This window comes from Hipposideros armiger, unplaced genomic scaffold, assembly GCF_001890085.2.
Source record: "Hipposideros armiger isolate ML-2016 unplaced genomic scaffold, ASM189008v1 scaffold_232, whole genome shotgun sequence".
NCBI lineage: Eukaryota > Metazoa > Chordata > Mammalia > Chiroptera > Hipposideridae > Hipposideros > Hipposideros armiger.
The window spans coordinates 1,770,289-1,782,723 of record NW_017731582.1 but is presented as its reverse complement, the minus strand read 5'-3'; the positions used below and the strand labels follow the sequence as shown (position 1 = coordinate 1,782,723).

General features: G+C 48.7%; 1 protein-coding gene across 2 annotated transcripts in view; it reads left to right on the top strand.

Annotated features, from left to right (window-relative positions):
• The window catches only part of PADI4 (peptidyl arginine deiminase 4), a 27,532-nt gene continuing 15,097 nt past the window's right edge, over positions 1-12,435 (top strand). The window contains exons 1-6 of one of the 2 annotated variants that reach the window (XM_019654821.1): positions 1-123; positions 6,854-7,034; positions 7,564-7,630; positions 9,145-9,212; positions 10,377-10,494; positions 11,972-12,097. In XM_019654821.1, coding sequence (XP_019510366.1) covers positions 32-123; positions 6,854-7,034; positions 7,564-7,630; positions 9,145-9,212; positions 10,377-10,494; positions 11,972-12,097 — 652 coding nt within the window. In that variant the 5' untranslated portion in view covers positions 1-31. The remainder of the gene's footprint in view (positions 124-6,853; positions 7,035-7,563; positions 7,631-9,144; positions 9,213-10,376; positions 10,495-11,971; positions 12,098-12,435) is intronic. The other variant, XM_019654822.1, reaches the window with a different exon arrangement.

Below are 12,435 nucleotides of genomic sequence, written 5' to 3'. Positions count from 1 at the left end.
CCTGCAGCTGTAGGGACGAGCTGGCCAGACTATGGCCCAGGGTACAGTGATCCACGTGGCCCCCGAGCAGCCCACCTATGCCGTGTGTGTGCTGGGCACCGATACTCATCTGGATGTCTACAGGTGAGTGGGGACATCTCAGGGGCGGGGGGGCAGGTCCAGGGATGCTGGATGAGCAGGTTCTAATGACACAGGACGTGTGGTTGGCTCAAGCTTCAGGCTCCAACCTCTGTAGCGGCTGCCAGGCAGAAGCTGGAGACGTAAGACCTGAGTGGCCCCAAGACATGGCCGGACTCAAGGCAGTGGGTTCTTTGCCACGTACAAGTGGGGATTCTCCAGGGCCTCACCACAAATAAATTATTACAGGGCAAACGGGACTACCTTCTTTCATTATTGAGGCAATGGAAGCTCAGAGAGGGTCTGTGACTTGCCTAAGATCACACAGCAATATGGCGGGCCAGCCGCCACAAGTCGATCAGTACCCGAAGGGGGGGAGTGGGAATGAATAAAAAGACACAAATGCTGATGCGGCCGGTCTTCACTGATGCTGAAGCCCCGAGTTTATTTCTCCTCACCAATCTATGCAGGTTGAGTACGTGCAACACTGCAGGGACAACTATGCATTACCTCATTCAGAAGCAGATCATTAACTATCTACTGGAGACTTAAAGATCAGAGGGACCTTAGAGAATTAGCTTCCCAGGACACTTTCTTCCATTAACCCAGATAGCCATCTATCTATAGTATCTCCTAAGGAACTGGCCATCCTCACCACATACCTCAGCAACTTGTAAGCACCGTCCAGGTGCAGGCAGAGACAATGCCTTAGGAGCAGAAACAGGTTAAGCATTAACTGAGCCAGTCTGTAAGGCTCTGAATTACCTGTAACCATGGCTCCCCACACAGCAAGTATGCCTTGAAAGCAAGGCTAGACCCTGGACTTCACAAGCCATATACCTGGTTCAGGGTGCAGTTTGTCACCCCACACCTCTCAGCCAAGCCTCCCTTTGTGGGTGCTTAATGGCGTGGGTGTGATGAGACAGGCTCTGACACGGGAGAGGCTGAGGTGGGAAGCCTGGCCCTACTCTTGGCTCACTGGGCAGCCTTGGGTAACTGAGTTTCAGTTTCCTCATCTGTAAAATGGGAATAATACCCACTTCATCGGGGGGTTAAAGGTGTGAAATGTGAAAAACCATGAAAGTGTTTGTTAAGTACTTAGCACAGTGCTGGGCATATCCGTGGTAGCTGTTCGTTCATTCATCCATTCATTCATTCATTCATTCAACCAATACCAGTTGAATACCTACTATGTGCCAATCCCTGTGTTAAACGAGACGGTCTAGGAACACTCTCGGCGGGCACATGATTGGCGTCATTGTTGTTGTTAGGAATAGAACTGGCAGCCCCTGGCTCCCTCCCTCCCAGGCTGGGCATCTGTGGCCCCAGAACGGCACCCACAGGAATGCCTGGGGCATTTCCTTGCAAGCGTCACGCGTTACCTGAACCAGGCAGCGGGAGAACAGCAGTCAATGTCTAGATGTCTTCCAAGGACATAGAGGGGAGGCAGGATGTCAAATCATAATGGCTGACACTTACATCACACTTACTGCCCAGAACTCTTGCAACAGACGTTGCTATTATTCGCACTTTACAGAAAGAGAAGCTGAGGCTCTGAGAAAGTTAAGTAACCCACCGGAAGCCACACAGCAAGTAGGTGAGGGAGCCAGGATTCCAACCCATGCAGCCTGGCTCTGGGGTCCTCCTCTGGCCCTGGACCAGCCCGTCCCGTCGCTTCTTACCTGCCCTTCATAGCAGTCCTCAGCCAGCAGAGTCTTTGGCCCCTCTCCTGCACAGCCACCATCCTTGCTGTGGCCTGAATTCTCCTCCTAAAACACAGCTGGGATTGGTACGCCCTGCTCAGCAGCAAGGCCTCCTCGACCCCCTCCCAGCACGTGCATGCCTCCACACCTTTGCTCAGGCCGTGCCCTCTGTCACTGGTCTCAGAGCCCCTGGGGTTAGAAAGACAAGGTCATAGAGGCAGGGACAGACCACAGGGGTGCGGGCTCCTATTCCAGATCTGCTCTTACAAACTCGGCTTGTAGTTTTCATTCTGTGACTTTCCCTGTAGTGGGAAGTACATTGGTTATATGCAAACAAAAATTCCGCTGACCTGAGATGAACATGGAAACCTGTCCAGGGCTTTCTGTGATGTTGTGGCTGGGGTCAGGGTGATATTATGACTCTAGCCAGGACCTTCTGTCATGATTTCTAATCCTCACAGAAACCCTGCAAGGGGAACACTATCATCATGCCCATTGTAGAGATGAGTAAACCGAGGCTTCAAGAGGTGAAACCACCTACCCAAGGTCACACAAATTAAAGGTGGCAAAGTTAAGAGATTTGAGCCCAGGACTATCTGACCCTAAGCCCACCTGCCTCCCCAGAACATACTGCCTCCGAGTGCTGCGGGGTTGGCCTCGCCGGGCACTGCTGCCTAGTTGGAGGAGCTCATGCAGCTTTCACAGGGCTTAGAAAAGGCCCAGAATGGGCGTGCGGTGTCTAGAAGGTGCCAACCACAGAAGATGGTGGGCATTCTGAAGCTGCCAGCAATGGGCTTCTCCTCTTTCTTCCAGGGTCTCCTTCTTAACAGGAGACCACTCAGTGTGACAGGGGGAAGCATGGAGAAACCTGTTCGCGTCTCTGGGCCTCAGTTTACCCATCTTAAAAATGGGGGAAATTAACACGCACCCTGCTGGGTTTTGGTGAGGATTAAGTTATAAAACGCAGTCCAAGTGTCCGGCAGGGTGGTCCCCATTGCCTCTAAGGACTGCATGTGCCACTGAACGTGAGAGTGTGGCAGACACTAAGTGTTGCCCAACTGGTGGTCGTTGGTAAGGACATGTTGGATGCAAGAGTTGGAGGAATGATGTCACTTGTCTGGGGCCAAGATCTCAGTGCTGCCTCTACAGAGGCCATCGGAAGGTACTAGAGTCAGCTCCAGATTGTCTTGTAATACCACACATGGGTGTGGTCCCCACACAATGGAAAATCCCATATGTGTATGAAAGTCCATAGAGTCAAATCCTAGCGGTGCCACTTTTCAGCTGGGCCTCACCTCTCTGAGCCTCAGTTTCCCCATCTGGCAGAAAGGGCGGCTGTGAGGCCTGGAGACAGTGGCTGTAAAGCCCTGGCAGGTGGCAGATCCACCTGTCTGCACCCTTCTCCCTGCCCCGGGCAGGAAGCTACCCAGGGCAGAGTGAGCCGAGGTGACAGTCCTCTCCTTCCAGCCTCCTCACGTCTTAGAGCCTCAAGTAAGGAACCTGGGCGTTCCTCTCCTCCAGCCCTGCAAGTCCATTAACTCCAGGACGACTCCACCTACTTCTGTGGCTTTTCCTGATAAGAAAATAGCAATAACAGTGCGCTGCCATGGGTGTAACACTATTTATTCTGCCCTGTGCATCATTTCATGGTTCCCTCAGATTCCAGTCAAATTCAGGGTCATTCAACAAACTTGTCTTAGCATCTTTCACAGCCGTGGTTCTCACCCTTGAGTGAGCATCGGAATCGCCTGGAGGACGTGTTAAAACCCAGACTGCAGGCCCCACTCCTAGAATTTCCAATTTCTAATTCAGCAGGTCTGGGCGGGCCCAAGAACCTGCATTTCTAATGAATTCCCAGGAGATTTTGGTGCTGCTGTTCCTGAGCATCAGACTTAGAGAACCCCTGGTCTGTAGTCCTCAACTAGGCCCAAGGTGACATTTGTAAATGTTGACACATTGTAAACCCTTGGCACAGCAGGGCGAGATGGGTGCAGAGAAAGAAGCAGTTGTGATGTGACAGAAATGATGTCAGGCTTGGCTCCCCGTGGACCAGGGCCTGCCATTATCAGTCCTGTGACTTGGACTTGTGCCCTTCTGAGCCTCAGTTTCCTTATCTGTAAAATAGGAATAACAAAACCCCATCTACAGGATGATTATGAAAATGGAGGCACCTGCTACATACAGGCTTCACCTGGGCACCACCGTCAGGACAGGAGAAGGTGCCAAACCCGAAATGTCACTGACACAACAACATTCCAAATGCCGAATTTCTGAACAGAAAAAGAGGAGAAAAATATGCCTACTGGTTGTGAGCTCACGTCTTGACTAGACTCCCAGTGACTTTTTCTGTTTCAGATGTGAAAAAGCATTTTTATAGTATTTCACCTTTTTCTATTCATAGCCACATGATAAGGCAAAAATTGCCATGGCTTTTTTTTTTCATCGATGAGAATCTGTCACTTGCTTTTTCTTATTTCTTAGGAGGAAATTGATGTTAGCACTAGTGTTTTTTGATGATCAGTCACCTTTCTGGAATCCAGCCATCCCATCTCTTGAGAGAGCAGGGTTTCAGCTAAGGCAGAATGAGAGAACTGTAAAAGACGCACAGAAAGGGAAGGCGTATCAGTTTCCTATCACTGCTGTGAGAAGTTACCACAGACTTACTTGCTTAAAATAACACAAATGCTATAGCTCAATAAAACTGAAAAAAAAATAATACCAAGGTATTATCTTACAGTTCTGGAGCTCAGAAGTTCAAAGATGGGTCTGACAGGGCTAAACCTCACAGAGCTAAAAATGAAGGTGGAAGCAGAGCTGTGTTCCCTTCTGGAGGCTCTAGGAGAGAATCCATTCCTTGCCTTTTTTTTTTTTTTTTTTTTTTTTAGCTGAGCCATCCTGCCACCTGTTCGCAGGTCAGCGGCAGATCAGCTCAGGCCGGGAATCGAACCGCTGTTGCTCAGAGCTCAAACTCTTGAGCGAGCTCTTAACCAGTTGAGCCACTCGGCCAGCCCCCATTCCTGGCCTTTTGCAGCTTCTAGAGGCCACCTGCATTCCTTGGCTTGTGCCCGGTCCAGCAGTTGCATCACTCTGGCCTCTGCTTCCATCATCCATTGTCTCTGACTCTGACCCTTCTGCCTTCCTCGTAAAAGGGCCCTTATGGTTACATTGGACCCACCCAGATAGTGCAAGATAATCTCCCATCTCCAGATTCTTAACTTATCATACTTGCAAGTCTCTTTTTCCACTTAAGGTAACATACATGTATGACAGGTTTGGGGATTAGTCTGTAGTCATCTCTGGGAGGGCCATTACTCTGCCTACACAAAGGGGAAACCTCTTTTAAAGGAAGAAGTCCCTCTTGGTTGGAGTGATGGGGAAAGGATTTGATGGTGGGGGTCCCATTAAGATGGGTCTTTGGGGCTGGATTGGATTAAGAACTCCTAGATTGTGATCAAAGAGTACACTACTTGTATGTTACCTAATCTTTAACATTTGTTGAAACTTACTTTATGGTCAATGACATGGTTAAAATTTTTTTAGTCATCCATGTGCACTTTGCTTGGGAAAATGTATATTCACTAGTTGTGGGGTACATAATTCCATATATGTCCAGTAAATCAAGCTTAATTGTGTTGTGAATTTTTTGCTTAATTAATCTGCTTAATTGAGAAAGAAGAGTTGAAATCTTTAACCATGATGGTTGATTTGTCAACTTCTCCCCATATTTCTAACAAAGTTTATTTTATATATATATATTTTTTTTTAAGATTTTTTTATTGGGGAATTGGGGGGATGGGAACAGCGCTGGGGAATTGGGGGAAGGGGAACAGACAAGTTGCTGTCGTTTTGTTCTTCAGTCTAGTTGTGGAGGACGTTGCTTCACTGGCCCAAGTTGGCACCATCGTTGCGCTCTTCCCGGGCGAGGCAGATCAGTTGCCGGCTTCTGGACAGCCGCTCACTGCGGCTGCTGGCTACATACGGTAGCCCATGGCAACCCACTGCCACAGGGACTGCAGCCTACACCATCACCGGGAACGCACAGCAGCCCAGCTCCAGGTCAAGTTGTTGTTCAGCATCTTAGCTGTGGAGGGCAGTGTCACTGGCCCTCATATGTGGGATCTGAACCGGGGCCCTCTGGCATCCCAAGCCAGCTCTTAACCATCGCGCCACTCGGCCGGCCCTATATATATTTTGAGGCTATGTTATTAGGTGCATACAAGTTTAGGAATATTACTAGGTTGTGATCTGCTGTGTTGTTAGTAGTGTGGGTTTTGTCTGATATTAATATGCCCACCTCTGCCCTCTTTTGGTTAGGATTGACTTAATGTACCTTGTTTTCTTTTAACAAGAAACTCTTCACTTTTCTGGATCCTTATATTTCGGGTGTGTCTCTTGTAAATAGCATATGGCTAAATTTTGTTTATCTAATCCAAAACTCTCTTTTAAGTAGTAACATTAATCAATTTATGTTTATTTTGATTATATATTTGGATTTGGTTTTACCATCTTATTTCTTACTTTTATTTCTCCAATTTTTTTCTGCATTGCCTTTACTCTTTGCCTCTTGAATGGATTTTTTCTGTTCATGCACACACACACACGTTGAGATTTCGCTTACTTCTTATGATCTCAGCAACGCTTTTTAAAGTATATTTTAACCATGATCCAGTTGTTTTGTAAGAGGACGGTCCCTCAGAGTACTACTGATCTGCCAGAATTCCAGAAGCAGACGTCTATGTGACTCTTAAGCACAACCCTTTGTGTGTGTGTGTCTGTGGAGTGTACACGTCAGGGTGTGCACATCACTCTATGCACACATCCATGTGTGTGTCTTTGGTGTGCACATCTCTGCAACTTTTCCAGTTCCAGTGTAAGCCCACCAGGACTTTCTTCCTGTTCTCATGACCGCCAGACAATGTCACAGTGTTTACTGCCATGGGCAGGGTCAGACTGGCTGCTCTCTGGGAGAGCAGTGGTGGGCCAGGCCCTGCCGCACTGTGTCTCTCTGACCTCCCCATCTGTGTCTTCCGCAGCTCTGCCCCCCAGGGCTGCACGTCCTTCAGCATCAAGGCCTCCCCAGGAGTGGTCGTGGATGTTGCCCACAGCCCCCCAACCAAGAAGAATCCCACAGGTTCCTCCAAGTGGCCCCTGGACCCTGGGCTGGAGGTGAGCCTGAGGATGACAGCTGTCAGCTCTAGCACAGGTGACCAGAAGGTAAGTGTGGCGGCAGTGGTGTGGGATGGGTTTGTGTGTGTGTAGCGGGGTGGGAGGTGTGTGCAGGTCTCAGCAGGTCAGCTATTCACAGTCTGTCCTACATTGGCCCATAGCCCCAGCCCTGGCAGAGCTCACGATGGCTCATTCCAGCCATAGCGTCCTTACAGACAATAGAAGGATGCCAAGGGTTTATGGAGACCAGGGCTTTGAATAAATTCATTCATTCAGCAAATGTTTAATAATCACCTACTATATGCCTAGCACTGCCAGGCTCTAGAGATATATAAATGAACAAAACAGGTGAGGTTGCTGCCCTTATGGAGTTTACAATCTATGGATGAGGGCATCAGATACTATACAGGTAAACAATTACAGATGGTGGTGAGTGCTATGAAGGCCACAGCCAGGCAGTTAGAGGCTGAGAGCACTCCTTGCCCATCTTTGTCTCCTAAGCAGTCTGCCCTGAGCTGGCACATAGCAGTTTGTTGAATGACTAAAAGAAATCGTTAGTGGTTTTCTGCCCTCATAGGTTCAGGTTTCATACTACGGACCCAAGACCAACCCAGTACAAGCTCTGCTCTACATCACCGGGGTGGGTAAGTGATGGCTGGGATCCTGGAGTGCCCACCCCTCTCCATACACACAACCCTGCAAGCCATCTCTCCTGGAGAAACCATAGCCTGGAGCTTACCTTAGACTGAACAGAGAACAAGGACAATTTCTAGTCAGTCACATATCTGGTAGTTCAGAAATGTCCCTCCCCAGTTGGTGAACCACAAAGAAATACAACTGGGGAGAGGGGGTTCGCTGGGAAAATATTCCATCTTAATATTTTGTTTCTCAGCTTAGAAAATGGCACATGGATTTTCAATATATGAGTCTCTATACCTTTTTGACACTGCAACTAGTTATAAGAAAAAGTAGATGATGACACTGTCTTATATAATAATATAGACTAGTGATTCCCAAATTCCATTGTTTACATCCCTTCTTCACCATTCTCACCATATCAACGATCTACCTGGACTCATATTTATTTAGTATTTTTTTTAAATACAGTACAGTTCTAACTTGATCTCATCTGGAACAATATCATGATCTTATTATTATTGAAATGTGCATTAAATATATGAACAGCATGTGAAACCCTCAGGTTTCATTTCATTTCATGAATTGTATTCATTAATACACATTTATTCCATCAATACACACTTTAATAATAAATACATCATCATAATAATATAGCATTAACTCTACACCAGGCACTGTGCTAAGACATCACAGTTAAACCTTACAACAATCCAGTGACATTGACACCATCATTATCCCGTTTTACAGATAAGGAGACTGAGACACAAAAGGTAAACAGACTTGCCCAAAGTCACACAGCTGGTTAGCGAAGGAGCCAGGAAGTCCTGGCCACTCAGCACTATGCTCTCTGGCCCAACACGAATACCTAGATATGGATATGTTTAAAAAGTCATCCGGGTCAGTCTCTCGCTGTCAGCTCACAAGGTTGCCGTATTACACTCTGGGCACACAGGTCTATGTCACTAGAATGACAGTGTAGTCATGTGTTCCGATGAGGCAGGAAGGATTTACAAACATGCTTTCTCAACCATGCCATTTGGGGCTACGATTTGTCCCCAGCGCAGTCACATCACACATAAGGAAGAGCCAGGTGGGGCTGGAGTGACCACTGTGTCCTCCACCCCAAGGTCAGTAGGGGCTGGAGTTGGGACCAGAGGCCTTTGAGAGCCTGGCAAGGTGTTCTTGCAGGAACTTCACACCAAACATCCCAGTTGGGGTGACTGGGAATTTTTTCTGAAACCTTTGAGGTCTGAGACCCTGGACATGCAGCATCTGGCTGGCACCACAGCTGTGGTACGCCCCGCCCCCCAAAGGAGGATAAGTGTAGTCAGTGTTGGAATTTCAGACTTGTTCTTGGGGGCCGCAGGGGTGTCTTTGAACCTGTGTCTCCTATGGAGGGGAGGGAGAGATGCCTGGGTGCAGATAGTATCCTGAGGACAGGATGGTCCACTGGGGTCAGGCTGAGTGCGCCCACCCTGTACCCTTACCAACCCTCTCCTCTTACTCGCTGGGATTTCAGAAATCTCCTTGAGCGCAGACATCACCCGCTCTGGCAAAGAGAAGCCGACCAAAGCCAGGAAGGACCAGGTACTGCTCAACCTTGACTGACACCTACAATTCTCCCCGTCACTCCGCTGGAGCCTCCTCTGGCACCCCCTGGTGGTGATGAGATGAATGGCGGTCTGTCTCACGTATCGTATCCTAACTGTAAGACACAATTTAGGAAGAACAAGCCAAAGAAGGGAATTAAAATCACCATTAACGTTTTGGTTTACCTATTTCCCATCTCTTTTGCCAAACTAGATGTTCACTTGTTGTGATTTCAGAGAATGTGGTGGCCTGCTGGAAAATTGCAGTCGCCCAGTTAAGCAGAACAGAGAGAAAATTTGCAGGCGGGTCTCGACTCTGGCACAAAAATCCCCTACCCCAGGCTTTAATGACTGGTGGGAGAGAGCCCCATGAAGCTGCCCACGTGGGTGAATAATACAGAAAGGACGAAATGGCAGGGGGCAGAGGAGGGAAGGAGCCAGTTCAAGGCAAGGAATGCATGTTATAGAAAGATAGGCGATGAGTGGCTTTAACAGGGGTCCATGGATAAACCTCAGAGTATCCCAGAGACCCCCAAATATGCCCGCACAATTTTATGTTGTATGCACTTTAGGAAGATATGACCTGTCAAGAGATTACGATCCCTTTGTGGGGTCAGCCCAAGTCGGGAGAAAGAATTACAACTGTGGGAGTGGAATCCATCTTATGTCCCACCCAAAGCGCAGTCATTCCCAGAGGGCGAATGCTCTCTTACAAACAGAAGACGTCATCACTATTAGGGCCCCATCGGGAGGGGCTGCATAATTTGCTTTAATCTTGGGACAAACAGTAACTGGCTGCTAAGAATAGTACCTGTACTTTAGTGAGGGAGTAATTAAGAGTTTACATAAGAGTAACTATTTAGATTAGAATCTTGGCACAAAAATATCTATCTGTTTGGTTTGCCAATCCAACAGTTTTTTAAAGCTGTTCAAATGCTCCTTTTTTAAAGTGGGTGAATTGCGGTTTTGGTGAATTTGCTTATGACTTTTGGGGCAGGCAAAAATCCACTCTCGGAACCAAAGAATTACTTGATGTGAGAGCAAGATGTATAACGTGCATCAGGCTACTGAGGTGCTAGGGACAGGTGGCCGTGCTTTCCCAGGAGTTGGAGGGACACACCCAGGTTCCTAAGTGTGCCCCATCTCTGCTGGGTGTCCACAGAGGACCTGGACCTGGGGCCCTCGCGGGCAAGGCGCCATCCTGCTGGTGAACTGTGACAAAGACCATCGGAAATCTTCCACTATGGACTGCGCAGATGCCAAGATTCGCAATACAGAAGGTAAAGACCCCCAAGAGCTAATGGGAATAGAGCTTCGTCTTTTTATAGCTCCCTTTGTCCTGAGCCTTGTAACTGCCCTCAGAGATCAAGGTTATTGGAAGCATGTTCTTGTTAGTGTGTCCATTGTATAGAAGGAATAGACAAGGGTCCTGAGAGGGCAAGTGACCTGTCCAAGGCCACACAGCAGTCAAAGAAGAACTGGGACCAACGCTGAGTCCCAGTGCCTCCTTCAGGCCCGTTTCCATGTCCCGGCCCTCTGCCCAACCCAAGTTTCTGCGCTTGGGTCAAACCTGGAGCCTGAACTCATTCAAATTGAAAGCCTGAGTACTGCCCCAAATTCATGCCCGAGCAGCAGCCCCAAGCCCTTGCCACATGCTGGGCACTGCTCTGACCACTTCAGAGTTATTGATTCATCTGATCCTTCAACACAAGGCTCAGAAGGATGTACGGTCCTTATCTCCACTTTTCAGGTGGGGAAACGGAGGCATGGGGAACTTAAGCAACTTGCTTAAGGACATACAGCTAGTAAGTCACAGGCTCAGGATTTGAACCTGGGCATCCCGACACCAGGGCCGATTTAGGGTCACAAGGATGGTGGTGGGGGCAGGGTCTCAGCTGGCATACCCCTGAGTTGTGGCCAAGGTGGAAGTCACGTTGCCCACCTGCCCTGGAGGAGGGTGCTAAGCGGATGAGTTCAGCCAGCCAGCACAGCAGCTGTGGCCTTCACGGGGAGTTGCTAGGATAGCACAGATACAGATGCATTTTTAAGTTGCAGGCAGTTGGCCTAGCCTGATGCCAGGGGACAGTGCCTGGCACATAGTAATAAGCACATAGCCAGTATCCTTTGTGGGCACTCCCCGGATGCCGGGCACTGTGGTAAGCACTTTATACAGATGACCTCACTTTTCCCTCTGGGTGGACACTACTCTTAGCCCTGTTTACTAATGAGGGAACAGTGGCACCAAGAGCTGAAATAACTCTCCCAAGCCCACCCAGACCCAAGGTTCAGACCCCGCCAACTCCAGTGCCCTTAAGCCCATGACTATTGTCCAACCCGTGACTCTTGTCCAGCTGGGCTCTCCCCACGCCTTTGTCAGCTGTTATTGTAGCTGGTTCGCAAACTTCGCTTCCTGCTCAGGCCCCAGAGAGAAACCTTTCCACTCATTCATTCCACAAATAGTTAACAAGCACCTGCCATGTGCTAGTCATTGTTTTAGGTTTTCTAGGTGCTAGGAGCTGAGGACAGAGCAACGAACAAGATAAACGGGGTCCCTGCTCTGCTGAGCGTACATCCTAAGCTCATCCTAGTGGGAGAAGACCATCAACTTGATTAGCTTTAATTCCGCAATGAAAAACATCTTTTAAATGCTGGGAAGAGCCTAAAGACAATAAAACCAGGCGACGTGGTACAGGGTGGTCTGGTAGAGGGGACAGGGTCTCAGGGGCCTGCGTCTCAGGCCACACCTTCCCGTTCCAGACCTGCAGGACATGTCCCTGGTGACCTTGAACACAAAGACCCCCAGGGATTTCTTCAGCAAGCATCAGCTGGTGCTCCACGTGGCCAAGTCCGAGATGGACAAAGTCAGAGTGTTCCAAGCCCGTCGTGAGTTGTCCTTGGCCGTCATTTCACTGTTCCCTTCCTGCCCCCGCATGGGCACAGTCCCTTCACACCCCCTTTGGAGATAAATTCCTGAGTGTCTACTATGTGCCAGGTTCTAGGAACTGAGGATAAAGCAGTGGGCAAGATGGACAACGTCTCTGCCCACTACTTCCTAGAAAGGGCACACAGACAAAGTGCAAACAGACTAACAAGATGATGTCTGGAGCTGGTGAACCTTGAGAAGGAAATAACTTTCCTCCGAAAGATTGTGATCATCCTCTCTCTCCCTCCCTCTCTCTCTCTCTCTCTCTCTCTCTCTCTCTCTCTCTCTCTCTCTCTCT